Raw genomic sequence first — 20,176 nt, 5'->3', positions numbered from 1 at the left:
GCAACGTAATAGTATTTGGTTGAATGCTCGAGTTTTCATCAGTAGCTCAAAACTGTTAGATTTAATAACAGGCACAGAGACTTTTGAAGTTTCTGTATGGCTGCTCTCTCTTGTTGTGGCTTCCATCCCACCCCTCTGTTTCTCCCACCAGTTCAGTTATGATTTCATGGCCTAGAAAGGTAGCTGTGGCTTAAATTGTGGGCAGATCTGAGACGTCTTGAGTCCCTTCCGTGGCATGGCCATATCTGCATTCCCCATTAGAAAGAAAGGTGTTAGCTGATGACCCAATTCTTCTCATTTGTACTGTGCCTTTACTACTTGCTTGTTATTCTTTTGTCCTTGCTGATCCCATTTTCATTACCTTGTTACTGGAACCAATTCCCTCCTGTAAGATTAAATCAGAGAGAGATCTGTGTTCATGAGGACCCTTTGGGTTGTGGCACCCAAGTTTGAGCTCCGTGTCCTGTGAGACGCATCTGCCTCTCCACCCCACCTCCATTTGTTGTCATTTTGACAGTCAGTTAAAACCCAGCTCCATTGTTTGGAATCATTTAATTCCCTCTTAACTGGTTGTTACTTTGCTGCTGTAGGCTTACTTTTGCTGCTCAGGTTCTGTTTATTTTTAGCATGTGTGTAAACTTAAATATCTTGTAATTGTAATTTTTTTATTGCAACACTTCATGTACTGTTTGGCCTTCCTCTAAGGTTGATTAGGTTTCATTGGTGACACATGGACTTCCATCCCCAAGTACTTCATTTTGCTGCCTTTCTCATAGGCTTTAAGCAGACCATAAATACTATTTTATTCCACCAAGCTTTTTTATCTGTTTTATTGCTTGCCTCTTCCATATAATTTTGCCCGACATGTTTTCTTATTCCATTGTTGCATTGCCTTAAATATGAGGTAGAAGTGAAATAAGTGTATTTATACTTCTATGTGGGCACCTTTTGGCAGCAAGGCAACTTATGAACGCCAGTAAATTAAGTAAAATGAGGCCAGCATACTTCATGTGCTCTGGATTGTCCATATGTTGACAACAAAAGCATACTGAATTGTATAGGAAGCAAAACTGAAATAGAAACTGCTTTAGAAATTGCCACACAATAAACTGAAGCTGTAAAAAATACTTTGCCCATCTGTCAGGCTTCTCCTTTAGCTCATTTTTTGATGCTGTTCTCCATTAAAACTGAATATATGCAGAGGCAGACCTATCTCAAAATGAGTGCAGTATCTTGAATCTTCCTACTGTACCCCGAGGCAGGTTTGCTGTCTAGAACCCTCCAGTCAATTTTAAAATGGATATAATATATAAGAGAGACTTCTGTGTACCTCAAGCAGCTTATTCTGTCCTCGTGGGCTGAACAGTGGTGGTTTCAGCATTAAACAGTATAAAATAATGTCATATGTCTGAACCACATGACAATGCAAAAGCGTTTCTGCACTTTAAAAAAGAGCAGTATAAAATAGTGACTCTGAAAAAGTTTTTTGTGCTCTCACATTTTTCTCATAACAGTTTCAGTTTTATGTTGCAGCAATTGGAATTATTATTATTATTTGGTTTCTAGCCAAAAAAAAAATCCTAGAGTCTAGTGGCATTTTAGCAACTAACACATTTACTGTAATAATAAGTTTCTGTGGGCCAGAACTCGCTTCCACTGATGCATGAAGTGGTTTGCCTAACTGATTTCATACACTACAGCAGGGATGAGAAACCTGTTGGGCTCCACCTCCCATCAGCCCCAGCCAGCAAAAGGCATTGTAGTCCTGTGTTGGGAGGAGCACAGGTTTCCTGCCCCATGCACAACCAAAGCTACCTTTATCGGGACCTTGGAAATGTGAGAGGTTAGTTTCTGATTGCCACGAAGAGTGACATTTTAGAAGGTTGCCTAATTCAGTGTTGACACCAATTTACTGAGGGATAAAACGCAAAATTGGTACCTTCTGGTGCACCATTCTAACTTCTTTGCCCCTGCTCCTCTCTTGTGCTAATTTGGTAACAGGTTGCTTGCATCAAAACAGTCCCTTTGTCAGGCATAGTTCCTCTCTCTTGATAATTAACAGGGTTATGCAGCCCCCCCCCCATGTTTTTGCAATAATGGAATAAAAAGTGACTTTTCTCAATGTGCTGGTTTCTGATACTCTTACTTTTCTTGGTGCTACTCTTTGTTGTGATTGTTTGCTTAGGAATTGTCAATGATTTTATAATTACAAGCACAATAATTCTATACAGGGGATTGTAGCAGCCGATCTAGTGGCTGAGGGTCTGGTGTTTACTGTTGCCTGCCTTTCCATGAAGTCTCTCAGCATGAGGAATTGCAGTGCAATTCTAAGAAACAGCTCAGAATTCTTGTGATGTGTGCAGAAGAGCAGGTGTAGAATTTCTGAGTATTTACTAATCATTGCTAATTCAATCAGTTGACAATGATGGCTCCATTTGGTAGAGACTGCTTTGGAAGTTAATTTGGAACTGAGACTGCTGTCAGTTCCTGACAAGTCAGTTCTTACCCTAAGCTTGAAAGTCAGAATTTCTATCCAAACCAGACATGTATAATTGCAGATAATTCTTTCTCTCCAAAATCAGTGTTTCTACCCCTTGCCCCCCCCCCTTTAGCTGCCATAAAAAATCCCCCACACACTTTTAAACCTGGCTCACCTATTTATTTTATTTTATGAAATGGATTTAAATTTTGTGGCTTTTAATTTTTTACTTATATTGCACATATTTTTAGAAACACATATATCCCCCTTCCTAAGATCTTCATACACCAACCAATTTAGAAACACTGCTTTATAGTGATTCATTCCATTGTGCTACTACTTATGGCTGCATTTCAGAAATATTTCATTGGCCCAGTTTTCATGTACACCAAATTTAATGGTTTGTTCTTTCCTTACTAATGGGGAGAGTCTGAGTCTGCTGGGGACAGTTTACTGTTTCTACCTGTAGCTCCTCACTGAGATGTCTTTTTCCTTCCCCACCCCTCCAGCTACTACTGAAGAGCATGCTTGGCTAGAGGCAGTTGGGGTGCATTCTGAGTCTGCTTACTAATGTAGTTTGTTTAGAATGAAACAAATCATAATCCCTGGTTTGATATAATGATAAGCCATGGATTGTGGGTTGTTTCTCTTGTGTACTTGTAAGGAGGAACAAAGAAACCAAAGTTGTCATTAACTTGGTTATATTGTGATGTGCAAGGAGACCATACCAATCTCTTGTTGATCATTCTGGAACTGTCTGCTATGTTGTTGCTTTCGTGCATTGCGGAAAAAATAATTACATGAGATTTAATTGATTTTTGTCCAATGGACAGTTCTGGAGTCTTTTTTAACCTAGTTTGGTGTATCTGTATCTATGTGCTTTTGGGTGGTGTCATGTGTTAAGCCGAATTCCTTTTAAAAGTTATCTACTTATATTTTGTGAACACATAAGCTGTATTCAGATGTAAAGGTAAACCATGGTTTAGTGTCGCAACAAGCCTAGGCTTTCTGCAGGGAGGAGGTTAACTGCGGTTGAACATATCTTCTGACTCCAAACTATGGTTAATGGATTTTATTAACAATGGTTTGAAGTTGCTTTTTTTCTTTTTTTTTTTACTAATTGCAGTTAAACTAACCACAGGTCTTCGGAATTTGAGCAACATGGCAAACTGTGGTCACTCAGAAATTGCAGTGAAAGCTTCCACATTCCTTCTTGCAGCCGTGCCTGAAGAGGAAGGGTGTGGAGGGAAGCACTTAAGCTCAGGAGAGAGGCTAGGCTAATTTCTGTAACACCAAACTTTGGTTTAGTGAACTAACCTATAGCCTGTATTTTTCAGAGATTAAAATTGTTCTTCTCGTCCATAAATTACTCCCAACAGCTTGATATACAAGCCAACGACCCGCTGTCATTTCTGTTGCAGAAGCTGCACGCTGAAGAATTGGGTGTTCATGATAACATGTCCAATGTTTCCGTGGATAGAAGCATCAGACTGCAGGAGATTAAGAAAGGGCTGCAGTTTATACAGTAAGACCATGGTGACTGGAAACCTGTGTGGTGGATGGGTTATGTTTGGTTGGTAGCATTGGTTTAAATTAACATGATGCTTTAGAAAAGGGGGGTTGTCATATCAAACAATTAGCGAGCTTTGACCTTTCAGAATAAACACATGAGCAGCGCAGTGCTTGAAACTGGCTGTGTCCCATGTGCCTTTGAGAAGAATGTTCCTTAGGTTGCAATCACGTGCTCACTTACTTGGGAATAAACCTGTCGGACCCAGTGCGACTGAACTTCTGAGTGAAGATGCAGAGGATTGTGCTGTCTGTCTTGGTTTGTCCAGGCTCAGCAGTAGCACTGTAGGCAGTATCATGTTTTCATCTCCTTTTCTTTTTTTGGGGGGGGGGGAGGATTTGGGTATAAAGAAATTAAAATTCTCAAGTACAAAGGTAGTTTTCCTCTGCACATGCGGAAAAGCCTTCTCCACAGGGATCAGGCTCAAGGGGGCCCTCCCAGCTTGTATTAAATTGTGTGCCCCTCTCAGAGAGACATGCTCCCCCTTCAGCCAGAGCAGCAGCTCATGCACTGGAGCATGTTACTAAAGAGCATCTCTGCTTTGAGGAAAGCTCCCTTTCAGTCTTTTTCAACGTTATCCCTATGATCAGGGTTATTGAAGCCATATGCTGTTCTCAAGCAGCCACTGAGGTCAGTTCCTGATGCTTCAGTCAATATATGATAGGGATGAAAATCCACAGTTGAGGTCTTGAGATTTGGCAACTCAGGCCTCTGAGTCTTGCTGCTTTTGTCCTCTTTCTTCTCTTTTTCTCTGAAACACATTCTAAAATAGTTTGATGATCTAACATAGGTGTGACCCTTCGGATGTTGCTTAACTACATTTTCTATCATCCCTAGGCATTGGCCATGCTTGTGGGGAATGATGAGAGTTGTAGTTCAGCAGTATCTGAACCTACCTGGACCCTGCAATCATCATTCAAAGTCCTTCTTCATATGCCTCCTCCATAAGAGGTCCGGAGGGTGGCAACATGAGAACGGGCCTTTTCTGCAGTGGCTTCCCGTTTGTGGAATGCTCTCCCCAAGGGGACTTACCCGACCGTTACCGTATTTTTTCACTCTATAAGACGCACCTAGTTTTTGGAGGAAGAAAACAAGAAAAAAAAAATTCTGAACCCCAGAAGCCAGAACAGCGCAGCACTCCCTCTCGCTGTTCTGGCTTCTGGGATAGCTGCGCAGCCTCTTGAGGGCAGCGGGATGAAGGCTCCCCGCTGTCCTGAAGAGGCTGCGTGCGGCTAAGCCAGAAGCTAGAACAGCGAGAGGGAGCGCTGCACAGCGATCCCTCTCGCTGTTCTGGCTTCTGGGATAGCTGCGCAGCCTGCATTCGCTCCATAAGATGCACACACATCTCCCCTTACTTTTTAGGAGGGAAAAAGTGAGTCTTATAGAACGAAAAATACGGTACATATCTTTAGGCACCAGGCAAAGACATCCATGTTCCCCCAGGCCTTTGGCTAATTAAACAATCTATGGCCTTTTCAACTCTGTGCGTGTGTGTGTGTGTGTGTGTGTGGATATTGTTTTTGGTTGTTATTGTGGTATGTATTTTTGTGTTTTTACATTGTAAACCACGCTGTGATCTTCAGATGAAGGGCAGTGTAGAATTTTAATTAATTAATTACTAATGATATTCTGGAGGGCCACAGGTTCTCCACGTCTGATTTAACATAAAATACTTGTGTGTGTACGTAAATATTTTATTTTCAAGTGTCAAGAACACTTCACGTACATTATCTTAGTAGTCCTTTCCACAATAGTGTCCATAGGCAGGACACTATTATTGGGTGTAAGCCCTCAGGCCAAGAGGATAGTGTTTTGCTTAAGAGTGCATGGCTGAGATGAGATCTGCAATGGGTATTTCCTCACTTGAAGGTCACACTCTTAGCCAGTAGTCTTAACTCTGGGCTCAATGATTTCTACAGCATTTTTGAGCTGTGCAGAGCTTTCCAGACCCTGTCGTCGAAAGCAGATGCTGCACTTAAAGGTACTTTTAAAAAATAGTCCGCTGCTCTTCAGGATCCAGTTTGCCACTGGCAAGAACTTATGTGACTATTGCGGTGGATTCCAGAGTGTAGCTATGATAATTGGTTGCATTTTAAAAGCTCCACAGTCTTCTGATCCATTAGCCTAACTGATCAATTGAGGGATAAACTCTGGACTCTGCAGATTGCCGAAAACTGAGCCCAGAAGTTGCAGAGACTAGAAAGTCAGTTGATGAGACATACATTACCTTTAAGAATGGAAACATTTATGTATTACCATTCCTATATCTGACTGGCAAGTTTTTTGGATGTGTAAACCTCTCTTTGAACAAGACCTGGGTAAGATCTGACTCTCTGTTTGTGTTTTACTCTTCCCTCCCCCCCCAGGTCTACTTTACCTTACCCAGGGACTCAAGAACAATATGAGGTAATGGTGTTCGTTTATGAACTTCTCTACCAGAGACATAGGGGACTCTGCAGTGGGTGGGAGTCATTACTTTCTTTGAACTTGTAAAACGTGATTTAAATTCTTCCTTTATTGTTTGGTCATGCTTGGTGAAAAACATCACTATTCCAGTTTGATGTGAGGCAGCTTACTGAGAGAGATATAATCCAGAACACGACGGTGAGGATAGCAATATACCTCTTGCTGTGATGTAGAAAATAGGCAACAAATGTCAAAGGTTTGGTGTATTGCTCTGCTCACCACTGCAGGGAATTTGGCCTTGTTCTGCAAAAGGTTCCCTTCCTCTAGCGTATTGCCTTTCTTCTGTCCTAGAACCTGATGTCACTTCTCCTTTTTTTTTTTTTTTAAAAGATATTTATTAAAGTTTCAACATATTACAAAAATAAGCGGGAAAAAAGGGGGAAAAAAGAAAAAAATAGAAAATGAAAATACAAGATAAAAATAGTTAAAAAACAGATTAGTCTTTCCATATCTTATCTTTCATTTGCTTGTTTCCCCGACCTCCTCACACCTCCCTTTTTTTGTATTCAAGTTCAAATTAGTTAATTCAGCAAATCCTTTCTCTCTTTGATTTTATCTTAATCTTTTATCTTAATATATTATAACTTTAGATTATCACCTGTTAACAATCCATTTTTACATATTCCTTTATAACATTGCTGCTAAAAACCACTTAACTTCAAACCAACATCATTCTAACATTCATTAATTTTGCAGTATTTCTGCCTGATTTCACTTCTCCTAAACCAGGGGTAGGCAACCTAAGGCCCATGGGCCACAAGCGGCCCGCGGGGGTCGTTTAACCGGCCCCCGAGCCGCCCCCACACTGAGCTGCCTGCTCGACGAGTCCCTGTGCTCTCCATTAAACCGGTGCAGCTCGGTGTGGGGACTTGCTTCCGCGGTGCTGGAAACCGTGTCTGTGCATGCGCAGACGCCAGAAATCGTGGCCGTGTGTGCTCGTGCGCATGCGCGATCCGGCCCATGGAGGGATCTCCACTGGAGTGAACCGGCCCAGGCAAGGTAAACCTTGCCGACCCCTGTCCTAAACCATGGGAGAGGCCCTGAGCCTGAGGCTGTGCTGTTGTTTTTACCTTTTTAATCTCCTGTTTTTTCTGCTCGACTGCTTTGTCAGCAGTTCCTGCTAAGGGACTTCAGTCGTAATTGCATCAGAAGGGGCTGGTAAACAGCTGGTGCTGCTTGCAAAAAAAGACAGCTAGTCCCACTTTAGAAGGTGACTATTGCATTTTCGAACGTATGAATCTGCCTAGGAGCACGTAACGCAAAATTGTGAAATGTTCTCTTTGCAGAGGCGTGTCTAGCATCTACAGCTTATGATGAAGACACACCTCTTTACCCTCACCTTTGATAGTTAAGGTGTTTTGTTTTGGGGAACCAACCTCCCTTGTATAATCTATATAATTTTGTCTAGTTTTTGTTTGGAATTGTCTTGCTTATTTTTTTTATAATTGTATTATTGTACTGTTGTAACCTGCCCTTGGGACCTCACAGTGCAGGACAGGTAAGAAATCTAATAAATTCATTTTCTTTTTAAAAATGTGTTTCAGATATTTATACGAGAGCTTGTTAAAAATCTGTTTAACGAAGGGAATGATGAGTACCGTGAAGGCAAGTGGGAAGGATCGCTGAACCACTACTCAGAAGCCTTAAACATAGCAGATTATGCCAATTCTGAAGGGATTCACATTTCTGACGAAATATTAGAGAAGCTGCATGTTAATCGCATAGCATGTTATTCAAAGAAGGTGAGTGGTGTGTGGACACCAGAAGGGTGGAAAAGATTTTTTTTTTTTATTAATAAGTGCTGTATTAAGAAACTGGGCAGATGTTTCCAAGCCTGATCAAGAGCTGAATTTCCTTTCTGAAAAGCTATTGAGGGATGGTTCGTCAGCAGCTTAAGGAACCCCTTGAAGGGTAGGCTGGCCAGCTATGTTGTCACAGAGGCTTTAAAATATTTTTTTTAGTTTAACCTCTTGGGGACCACATGGTACCTCTCAGGGAACTGAATTTTAATTTATGATCCAGCCCAGGAATATAGCTTTGATACTGAAAGCTGTCAGATTCTTGCTTCATACTTAGCTGCTAAGTGATGGAGGTGGAAAGCTTAGCTGGGGTTTCACAACATGAAATACCATGTATCTTTTTGTGATCAGAAGAACTCTGAGATCCAGCATTTCTGTGGTTCATTTCCCTCCCTGGTCTTCCACATGTTGCCACCCTATGCACCACCTAAAACAGGTTTGGGGAATCATTGGTCCTCCAGATGTTCTCACACTACAACTCCCATCACTCTTGGCCATTGGCTGATGAGAGTTGTAGTTCAGCATCACCCAGAGAGCCAGAGGTTCCCCAGCCCTGGTCTAGAAAATAGTATGTGGTATATTAAGTGTGTTTTTCTCTCCTGCCCACCCCCACCCCCCGCAATGCCGCCCCAGACGCAATTGCATTCCTTTAGCCCTCAATTCTAGTAGTGAATCTAAGCCTGTTTGTTTGTTGCAGGGCTTGCATGATAAAGTTTTGGAAGATTGTGGGATAGTTTTAAAACTGAACGAAAACAATTTCAGAGCTCTCTACCGGAAATCTAAAGCCTTAAAAGAATTGGGAAGATACAAGGAGGCCTATGATGCAGTTGCTAAGTGCTCTCTCGCAGTGCCGCAAGTAAGCAGATCACGTACTGTGTTGGCAAATGAAATGGCATTCAATGGTCATTGCCTGTGTTTGTGGGAACAATGCGCAGTGGAATATTTTTCCTGGGTGTTGCCCTACTAGGGAAGCTTGGGAGTTTGATTCCCTCCCTCCCTTCCTTTCTTTTTTCCTTTCCTTCTCCTCCTGCGATGAGGCTACATTTTAATGTTTCCATATTTTAATGTTGTATTTTAATTTTGTTTTTAAGTTGTAATCATTCAATTTGTTTTTATTATTGCTTGTAAGCCGCTCTGAGCCCGGCCTTGGCTGGGGAGGGCGGGGTATAAATAAAAATTATTATTATTGTTGTTATTATTATTATAGATTTGTAGCATAGCAGTAATCCAGTAAGTACGGCCGGCCATCAAGCTCCTCACACTTAGCCTTTGGCAAGTGTATGATATCATGTGGCACCTTTCCCCCCCCCCCCACCCCGTAGAGTCCTGAGACAGAGGTTGCAGGCAAAATTTTGATCACGTGCTAGTGAGTAAGGGTGGGGGTATTTATGGGTTACACTGCTGCTTGAAAAACTTGAGAACCTTTCTATGCAGAAGTTCCTTAGATTGGATTATCTTTTTTCTAAAAACAGGACGAAAGTGTAATAAAATTAACCCAAGAACTTGCTCAGAAACTTGGATTAAAAATAAGAAAAGCCTACGTTAGAGCAAAAGTAAGTAGAAGCATTTTTTACATACTGGTTTTGTAAGCTTTCTCTTCTGTGTTGGTTATTTATGATGGTTTGCTTAATTGCAGCCTCCCCCAAACCCTGTTTCTGGAGAAGTATCAAGTAAGGTAAGGTATTGTGCCTTCCATGTGTGAAGTGAGTTCTTTTGCTGGAATTCATTTTCCTGTCCGTACATTGAAAATACGACTCTTAAAAAGAGATATATGATTCCCCTTAATCTTACAAGTATTTGGGTTAGAGCCAACGCTGTTGAACAGTGCAAAAATGATTTTGATGTAAGCTTTGATTGGGTGTAAGCATGCAGAGTAAGTGGCCTTTGGGTTCCTAGTAGCCTGTGTGCTTGCGTTTTTAAAAGAAAAATGCCTGCCCGAGGCATTTGCTGTGCAAACATCCTGATGACAGATATTTTGCTTGCTTGCAGAGTTCAAATACTTCTATAGAAGATATTGAATCAGGTGAGGCTTCCTGGATTTAAAGGGGAATGTTATATAAAAGTTCTGCTTTCAACGTGGTCAGATTTCATTTCAGACAGCTCTTGGGAACTGTGTCCTGCCTGCTTTTTCTTCATTTGGGGAATCTCCATGGCAGTTGCCTTGCGTTTTCCATTGTGAGGGAGAAACCCTTGCATCCTCCCAGCTTGGTAGATTGTCTTCCAGATAGGCAAGCAGATTGCTGCCGATCCCCTGATGATTGGCCGAAACATACAGGACATTACCTGTCTCTGAATGCACCTGCCAAATGCATAGGCTCCCTGTGGATGTGTTCCTTGGGATGTTCCCCCTTGCAGTTCAACATGTGTTGCTCAAATGTCTGCGTTCTCTTAAGCGCTCGCCAAGCTTGCCCTGGGGGCCTGGCCACCTAAACAATGTGGGCCTTTGCCTCTGTTCTGGGGGAAGACATTCACATGCTGCACTTCTTTCCCATTCATAAAAAGTCACCGTCTTTCCCTCTTTTAGGACCTTGGAAATTACTCCCTAGCTGAGGCAGAGGGGTTCAGAAGAGTTTTGCAATTTAAGCTCTCTGCATGCTTGATGATTGCCAGTGTTTTCCATGAATGGTTGAAAATTGGCATGACAAGTGGGGTGGGACACTTTGACTGTTGCTGGGGGCAGAGAGAGAAGCAGCCTGGGGTCAGGCTGGCCTTTAGTCTACAGGTCAGGGCCATGTCATGAGGGTTCAGGAAGGAGGCGGTAGCAATGGTGTCTTGTGCCCATTGGCTGTGGCAGAAGGCAGGGAGGAAAACATTAGGTGGAGCCAGAGTTAATGACAGGCAGAGCCAGTTAATTTTAGCTTTGCCCTTCCCCCTTAGTACTACCAGGGCAACACTGAGACTAATGAGGAGGAAGCTGAAAGTCAGCACCCCCCATGGACTCTTCATCGAAGGCATACAGGAGAGGGCAGGTTGAGGTTGGTGGGACAGTGACCCATTTGCTCTCATGGACCAGCTTCCATTGGTAGACAGCTTCCAAAGCTTTTTTTTTCTTTCTGTGCCTCCTTTGGGAGGTTTGCCTCCATCCCTGAGAATCCCTGTTCTAAGATGCCTCTCTTCCCCGATCGAAATCTGTTTCAGATTTTTCCAATTGGAAGGAAAAGATTCTTTCTTCCTCCTCCTCCCCTTCCAGTTTTACACCTGAAGTTTCAAGCGATCTGTCTCCATTGCCAATGGCGTCTCTCATCACCCTTCCAGCCGAGAAGAGTTCACTCGCTGCCACCTCTCTGGCAAATGGAGGATCTTTCATTGTACCTGAAGTCTGTTTAGACTGCATGGATGGAGATGATATAATTGGAGATGAGCTAGATGAGTTGCTTGATTCTGTTTCTGATTCTGGGGAAAGTGTCATGGTGAGTCGGCTTCCATTTATTCTTATAAAAACAATGGAAGAAACACTGTGCTATACTCATGTGTTGCTGTTTCCAGGACTGCAGCCTTAAATTGTGATACCTTCAGACTGATGTGCCTCTAAGTGTGTCAGTAGAGCAAGAGGTTTGGTATTAAAAATTACTTAAGCTTAAGTACCGTAGATTCCGGCGTATTAGGCAACTGGGCGTATTAGACGACCCCCCAAATTGGCAGCTGCAATTTGGGGGTTTGTCTTATAAGCCTAGTTGCCCAATACGCTGGGCAGCAACAGGGGCGGGCTCAGCTCTGCGTTGGGAGAAAGCCGCCTGGCATGGAGCTGAGCCCGCCGCCCGCTGCTGCTGCTTCGGAGCCGCCGCCGCAGTGGGGGGCGGGCTCAGCTCCCTGCCGCCCATACCTGGAGTATAAGGCGACCCCCGACTTTGGAGAAGATTTTCCGGGGTTCAAAAGTCGCCTTATACACCGGAATCTACGGTATTAATCTTGCTGTATTTTGAGGCTGCTTTGTACAAAGATAGTGTTTTACAGCATGTTTTAAAGGAGTGCTGCTGACTCCACCTAGTCCTATTGCTGCTGTTGCCATTTATTGTAGCATGAATTCATAAATATTTGCAAGTTTAGGACTTTGGGTAGCAATATTAGCCTTGCAAGAGTTCTGGACTTGAATGTCTCCATTGGTCTGTTGGAGCCAGTCTGCATTTCAATTTTGCAACAGGGCACCGCCTCCTTGACATGACCTTAAATGTAATCGTACTGCTGGATGATCTAGCCCAGAATTGTCTGCTCTAACTGGCAGCAGCTCTCTGGGGTCACAGATCTTTTATGGAATATGCTATTTGGAATCTTCTAAGCAGATGATTTCAGGGACGGGTCCTTTGTCACTGTGGGGAAGGGAAGAGTTCTACCACCTCCCCTGGAACATGGGTGTAAGAATCTGGTTTATACAGAGTCAGGGCTTTGATGTTTTCAGCCCAAAGCTTTCTGCTGATTGGCAGCTGTTCTCCTAGGCCTCTGGCAGAGGAGGGTCTCCTACAAATCCTGCTACCTGTCTTTTTTCAAATCAGAGTATGCTAGAGATTGAGCCTTGGACTCTCTGCATTCGAAGCAAATGCTCTGCCCAGTGATATCATGAACAGGAACTCAAGTTGCTGCCACTCCTGTTGTGAACTTCCTCACTCCCAGCCATGGCAGCCAGCAAATGCCAATTCCCACGATGAAAATAATTCCATGTATAGACTAGCTCTAGCACTACTTCAACAGAGAAGGCTTAAAACAAAAACCAGATCACTAAAAGTGAAAGATCGGCTACCTGCATTTAGTAGCAAATAACTTTCTTCTCTCTTCCTAGCCCAGCACGGTTGTCCGAGGAGCCATCCCAACAGCCACCATGGCTCCCAGCATACCTTTCTCTACCCCTTTGCTCGGGACATTGTCAGTCGGGCCTGGATTTGTTCCTGCCGCCTCTTTTTCAGAAATGTATTCCCAGCCTTTGGTTTCTGGCCTGGACAGCTTTTGTTCCTCTTTAACTACTTTCTCAATCAGTGATTCCAAAAGAGGTAAGGCTAGGCTTAATTCACCAAACCCTGTTAGCTGAAGCCTGTATAATCTAAGCAGCCTTTGTCTTACTAAGAAATAGTAGAACATAGTGCCGTGGGGCTCATTGGACCCAGTGTCCATAATTTCTGATATAGCAGAATGCTTTGCAATCTCTACTTCCTAACAGAATTGTGAAGTAGTTCACTGTTGTTGCCATTTTGGCTTGGGAGCAGAGGAATCTGCCTTTTACTAAGTTAGACTATTGGCCCATCTAGCTCTGTATTCTCTACCCTGACTGGCAGCAGCTCAGTTTGAGGTCTCTCCCAGCCTTCCCTGGAGATGCCAGGGATTGAACCCCAGGACCTTCTGCATGCTAGGTAGATGCTTCACCACTGAGTGCAGTTTTTCCCATTAAAGAAACTAAAGTTGAAAGATGGTGGCTTCCATGTAAGGGGCCTCATACTTTTGCATGGAGGTAGCTGCTGACTTCAGTGCTTCTTAAACTTCTGATAGCCTCTGTGGACTTGGAAGGTAAAGTAGAGTAACTCACCTCACAGGATACCCTTGCATCTCCAAGGAGAAGGAATGCTTGCAGTAATTTCTGTTTCTCTTCCTACTCTCAATGTTATTGTTGGATTCAACGACAGGGACACACACACACACATCCCCTCAGTTTACCTACCCAGAACAATGAGTGGGCATCTTAGTTGCAACTGCAGGAAAGCCTAATGAATATCTCTCCCATTATCCGGCCTTCCTCTGTACCTAATCATGCAGTGGCAAGTCTTCCATACTCCTCTCATTCCTGTTTGCTGCAGCACAATATACTATCCCTGTATACTACAATATACTATTCCTGTATACTACAATATACTATCCCTGCAGCCCAATATACTATCCCTGTATCGGCTGAGTGGTGGGGCCCATCTTCTCTGTAATGGTTTGGAGCAGAGTGGCCTAATTCTCCAAGGCACAATTCGCCCCCTTGTATCACACTAATTTGGGGGTCTCCTTGCCAAGACACTTGGTTGAGTTGGTGGGGTTCTGTGCAAGGATGAAGCATGTCTGCTTCACCTGACCGATTGGCATTGCCCTTTGCACTTCCCCTAGCTGTGAAATGTGTGCCCAAACTGTGACTTTCTTGATCCCAACAGATATACCCAATTCTGTTCCTAGAGATGTCACGTCAGCGTTAAACAGTAATTCTCCGCTTCGACTTGTAAGTACCTTTACAAACTTTCTAAAAGCTTTGCAGTTCCAACATTCATCCATTTGAGTCGCTGGTTTGTTCGTTCTCCTTTTAGCAAATGAGCTTGAGACCATGGGGACCTGGGTTCAAATTCCCACTTAGACACAAAACTCCCTGGGTGGCCTTGAGCCAACTGCTTTGTCTCTCAGCGGGGAGAGCCATGTACACTGCCCTGAGCTTCTTGGAGGGTCGTTGGGATAAAAATGCAGTGACAATGAGGATGATGGAATGCTTTTTTAAAAAACCAGTTTTGTTCCTTCTGGCAGATGAATGGGCCTACAAGTTTGTTTGGGTCCGAGAACTACATTGGGATTTCCAGCCCAGGTCGAAATGACTATTCTAGCGTGTTTGGCAGTGGACCCCCTAGTATACCTGTGTCGACAACGCCCTCCCTAGTTGCAAGAAATCCCCTGGAAAACACACATGAGCTAAGACAGGCCTGCCAGTCATGCTTTATCAAAAAGGGTAAGGAGCAAAAGCAGTTGATGACTTAACTTGGGGGTGGGGGGGCAGAAGCTGAAGTGACCATAGCAGGAGTCTGTGTCAATGCTTTTCTGCTTCTCTTGACTAGGATGACTAAAATACTTGATAGATGGACAAGGGCTTGCAACTGTTTCCATTACCTTAGCTTACCTTTTTATTGCTTGTTCGGATCCTAAAAGCACCCTTAAAGTACTTGCTGTGAACGGACAATATAATTTAACCACATCTGTGCAATGGCGACCCTGAAGAGCATCACTTTTTACTTTTAAAATTTATACCAGCCTTCTCCAACCTGGTGCCCTTCAGATGTTGTTGGGATACAGCTCCCATTACAGTGCCGACTTGAGCTGATGGGAGTTGTAGTCCAACAAAATCTGCAGGGAGTTGTAGTCCAACAACATCTGTAGTCCAACAACATCTGCAGGTGAAAGCCAATTTATACTGTGCACCTTCGTCATAAGTTTATGTTCTCAGGGTGACTAACAGAGTAGCCCCAAACAAAAAAAGTACAAATTTAAAATTTTCTTCAGTCAGACTAGGCTACTTGGGTCAGAGTGAATTAAATTAGCTTTATGATACTTGCCCTCCCTATGAATAATAATCATTCTTTGGTTTACAATAATTTATGTTATTCTTATAACCATTCTGCAAAAAGCTCTAGTCTAGAAATTTTCAAGATGCTGATGGTGCCTAAGAACTTTGCCTTCTCCTATGAATCAGTAGTGCAACATGTTCTTTTTTATGCTTTTTTATGTTGTTTTTTTATATCTCAGTCTGATGGATAGTAGTCAAGATCCTCAGGATTTGACACTTCCTCCCTTTGGACACAGCAGTTCCTTCCCTCCTGTCCTAGTGTTGGGCGAACTGTAGTTTGCTGCCATCAGTCTATTGTTCGAAATAGGGATTTCTGTGCCAAAGAGGGAAATTTTTGAGCTGAGGAGGATGAGATCCCAAAGCTCTTGACAGCTCATGCATGTTTAATGCTAAACCCTGGCTTGACATGGTGTCCAAGCTACTCTTTGTGCTTTGTGGGTTGGGGAAAATCCGAAAGCAGGAGCCGTGCAAAAGCACATCTATTGATCTAGCTTTCTAGGATGCAAGTTAAAAGCTGAGCTGAGGTTGGTCACCTTCCTGTTTGGCCTCCTTCAGTTCTACAGTTAATGGCTGTGAATAATAATAACCCCTCCCTGTTGTTTTCTTCTAGGTCCAAAAGTATTGGATTATACTTACCTTCCCAGTCTAGAGCACATGTGTAAGAAGGATATCTTAGTAGGTAGAATAAAGAACTCTGAAGATAAATCATGGAAGAAAATTAGGCCAAGGCCAACAAAAACACAGTATGTGGGACCGTATTATATATGTAAAGGTGAGGATTTTCACTTGTGCGTATATGCATTTTAATCTCATTTGTAGCCCATTCTTTCCTGAAGACTCGATGTGGGTAGCAGTATTTCCACCATTTTTTCTGTGACAACCCCTGCAAATTGATGTGGTTATTTCCACTTCTCAAAAGAAAAACTGAAGCTAGAAGCTAGCCAATTGCCTGCATAAGAAAAGCCTGCTGGATCAGGCCAATGGCCCCATCCAGTCCAGCATCCTGTTCTCACGGTAGCCAACCAGATCTTTATGGGAAATGCACAAGCAGGACTTGAGCACGAGAGTCCTCTCCCCTCCAGCAGCTTCCAGCAACGTATTCAGAAACATTACTGGAGGCAGAGCATAGCCACTCTCATATCCGTTTCTTTGGGTGGCTAAAGAAAAACTGGCTTATCACTGTCTGGCTGCTTCTGAAATTAGGTGTGTGGTTAGGTGTGGGTAAGAATTCAGGTGCGACATCCAGCCGTCTGGTAATAATAATAATAATAAATTTTTATTTATACCCCGCCCTTCCTGAAACGGGGCTCAGGGTGGCTAACAACAAATTTGAAACACTTAATTGTAAAAGCAGCATAAAATACAGTATAAAAACATGGATAACAATAAAATTCAAAATTCAGAAATCAATTTAGGGAAAATAAGCATTAGATAATCCCCAGGGCTAGCTGGCTGAATTGGTCGTACTTGGGCCAGCAAGGAGGCCAGGGGAGAATTAGCTGTGGGGTCTCAGAGTGGGTAATCTTCATAAAAGGGGAGGGGGAGGGAAGAGAAGGGAAATAAAAGATCAGGAGAACATAACCACTTTCTGTAACTCTGGCCTAAAACAAAATATGGGGCTGGGGCTGTATCTCTGGGCAGATGCAGGATGTTTCCATCCAGTGGTCCAGAATGAAGCAGAGGCTGTACAGCCATGAGTGAGGGTGAAAGGAGGGTCAATGCCACGTAAAGGCTTTCCAAGCTCACTTTAATGTCCCGTTGTTTTCCAGATGTTGCTGCTGAAGAAGAGTGCAGATATCCTGGCCATTGCACCTTTGCTTACTGCCAAGAAGAAATAGATGTGTGGACTCTGGAACGCAAAGGGGCCTTCAGTCGCGAAGCTCTCTTTGAAGGCAGTGGAGAGATTAGGTTGACCGTGTCCCGACTCCTGCAGGAACATCACGGGCAGTTCATGTTTCTTTGTGAGGTGCGTATCAACAAACGCTAAGCAGAACCAGGCAAAGGAATTTCATGCAGCACAGTTGTGCTGTGTCAGGACTGAGGGACCTAATTAGAATCTGCAGGGGTCCTAATTTGGCCTCTGAGGCCACCCCCCCCAAAACCCATGTCCACCTGCCCCATATCATTTGTGAGGCCAGGCATAGTCCGGGTAAAGACGAAGCAGCAAAGGGGCTCTCGTTGTGAGTCTTTTAAACCTGGTGATTAATTCAAGCCCCACTGAGCTTGGCTGCAGGAATCTACCTTTTGCACCTCTGCTTAAACTTAGGCCCAGGCTGCAAAAGAAGAAATTGAAAAATCTGGAGCATACTTCGAATGTGCCTCCTATTCTTTCTTTTCAAGGTGGGCAGCCTCAGGTGATTAAGAGTTAGATTGCCCCACCTGCCTATCAAAATTTCCCCCAGTGGGTCCTCTTCCCCAGCCCCGTGCTAGGTGAACTTCCAGGAATACAGTGGTACCTCGGGTTAAGTACTTAATGGGGCCTCCCGCTGCTGCCGCACCGCTGGAGCACGATTTCTGTTCTCATCCTGAAGCAAAGTTCTTAACCCGAGGTAATTTTTCTGGGTTAGCGAAGTCTGTAACCAGAAGCGTATGTAACCCGAGGTACCACTGTAATTAACTTTTTGAAGTGGAATGTCCTGACTTTACACCTCTAGTCCCCACTTTAGTAGTTACGACTTCCTTGTTAGGCTTTGTACAAGTTGGAGCTGCAATGCAGTGTAGTTTGGGTCTCCTTAGGTGGTTGGGTTTTTAAAAGGTCCTTTTTTACTACTGCAAGCTTCCAGGGTTCTCTAGAGCCTGCTCATTCCTCCCTCCAGTTCTTGAATGGCTTCAGTCCTGTTGGCACTCAGTACCTGAGTTTGCTGATAGCAGGCAGGTGCCTTTCCCCCTCTTCTTGTTATAAAGCGCTTTGTTTTTGTTTTTCAGAAATGTTTTGAGCATAAACCAAGAATAATAAGCAAAAACAAGGACAACGCCTCTTACTGCTCTCACCCTGCTAAGCACGAATTTGAAGACAACAAGTACGTCGATAATCCCTATATCTTGTCTTTCCTGAATTTTAAAATACCCCTCTGCGTGTATTATAGATGCATGTGTGTGTTCTAGTTTCCCTTAACTGTAAAATAAATTGTGTGGACTGTAGCTCTGCTTTGCATCCAAAAGCTCCTTGTTCAAATCCCCAGTGATAGCTCTCGCCCGGTTTGGGCTGGGAGAGAGCCCTGCCTGAAACCCTGGATAGCTGCTGCCAGTCAGTGTACACAGTACTGAGCAAGATGGGCGAGTGGTCTGACTATAAGGCAGCTTCCTATGTTCCTATCTGGGTCTTCCTCCATGTATAACTAGATTGTTTCAGCCATAGCAACAGCACAACTATGAAAACATTTCTTTATACGTGGCAGTCAGGTTGAATTCGGGAGCCATTGTGGGTCTGCTGCGTTTCGTCGTTGTGCTGTTGAAAAACGACTGCATTTAGGTTCCAAATCCTACTCATTTTTATTTCGAGGCCTGTTTAGTTCCCCCAGTGGTTGGCTCGTGGCTCTCCTCTAACATTTTGTGTTGATTCGAGCTTTCCTTCGATTCAGTGGGAACAGGGGTGATTTCTGTCAGCTGTACAGGTGGATTGTAGTGTTACAGACCTGGAACACGTTTTAGATGTTTCCCCAATCAGGTCAGCCTGAAGCAGGAGTCACGGGGAGGGGGCTGTGGCTCAGTGGTAGAGCAGCTGCTCTGCATGCCAGGCTCAATCCCTGGCATCCCCAGCTAAAATAAAGGCTCGTGGTAGCTGGTGATGGGGAGGGCCTCTGCTGAGAGAGCATCTGCCCATCTGGGACTGGGCTTGGCGGACCAAATACTCTGGTCTGCTCCCTAGAATCCTGAATCAAGTGATACAACAGGACCAGGAGTAGTACAGTGACTAGGCTACAGATCAGGAAGCCCCCATCTGAAAAGTCTCCTTTGCCATAAATGCACTAGGTGTCCTTAAGGAAGCTGCCCAGGCCCAAGGATCTTGTCTTGCTATGCAAAGCCCTTGAACAATGTGGGTTTAGGGTCCCTTGAGGACTCCCTGAGCCACTGTGTCCCAACTCAGTCACGGAGATCATCTGGAGGGGTGCTGTTGGTCGCCCTCAGTGATACAGAGGCCCAGCTGGCCTCAGTCGGGCATCAGACATTTAGCATAGCCAGTTCCACGCTGTAGAAGACTCTTCCACAAGAGATTTGGCTGATATATCCTTGCTTTTGACCAGGGGTCAGCAAACTTTTTCAGCAGGGGACCGGTACACTGTCCCTCAGACCTTGTGAGGGGCTGGACTACATTTTAGGGGGGGGGGGAATGAATTCCTATGTTTCACAGATAACCCAGAGATGCATTTTAAATAAAAGGACACATTCTACTCATGTAAAAACATGCTGATTCCCGGACCGTCCGCGGGCCGGATTTAGAAGGGCCAGATCTGGTCCCTGGGCCTTAGTTTGCCTACCCATGCTTTTGACTATCATGTGTCTCCTGGAGATTATTTTTTATGCTGGCAGGCCCATGCAGTTGTCTCAAATTCTCTTGAGTAGCTAGTTATTTT

At 43.9% G+C, this 20,176-nt stretch overlaps 1 protein-coding gene across 2 annotated transcripts in view; it reads left to right on the top strand.

The window, feature by feature from the left end:
* Positions 1-20,176, top strand: part of ZC3H7A (zinc finger CCCH-type containing 7A) — a 29,963-nt gene that overhangs the window by 926 nt on the left and 8,861 nt on the right. The window contains exons 2-15 of one of the 2 annotated variants that reach the window (XM_080980985.1): positions 3,901-4,004; positions 6,416-6,455; positions 8,060-8,257; positions 9,012-9,170; positions 9,787-9,867; positions 9,951-9,989; positions 10,304-10,337; positions 11,453-11,724; positions 13,089-13,296; positions 14,431-14,495; positions 14,792-14,990; positions 16,213-16,374; positions 17,372-17,568; positions 18,528-18,622. In XM_080980985.1, the coding sequence (XP_080837111.1) occupies positions 3,937-4,004; positions 6,416-6,455; positions 8,060-8,257; positions 9,012-9,170; positions 9,787-9,867; positions 9,951-9,989; positions 10,304-10,337; positions 11,453-11,724; positions 13,089-13,296; positions 14,431-14,495; positions 14,792-14,990; positions 16,213-16,374; positions 17,372-17,568; positions 18,528-18,622 (1,817 nt within the window). In that variant the 5' untranslated portion in view covers positions 3,901-3,936. The remainder of the gene's footprint in view (positions 1-3,900; positions 4,005-6,415; positions 6,456-8,059; positions 8,258-9,011; positions 9,171-9,786; positions 9,868-9,950; positions 9,990-10,303; positions 10,338-11,452; positions 11,725-13,088; positions 13,297-14,430; positions 14,496-14,791; positions 14,991-16,212; positions 16,375-17,371; positions 17,569-18,527; positions 18,623-20,176) is intronic. The other variant, XM_080980984.1, reaches the window with a different exon arrangement.

The sequence above is a fragment of the Podarcis pityusensis genome (assembly GCF_964106645.2).
Source record: "Podarcis pityusensis genome assembly, chromosome: 14".
NCBI lineage: Eukaryota > Metazoa > Chordata > Lepidosauria > Squamata > Lacertidae > Podarcis > Podarcis pityusensis.
Note: the sequence above shows the minus strand (reverse complement) of the source record. Positions and strands in the feature narration are given on the sequence as shown.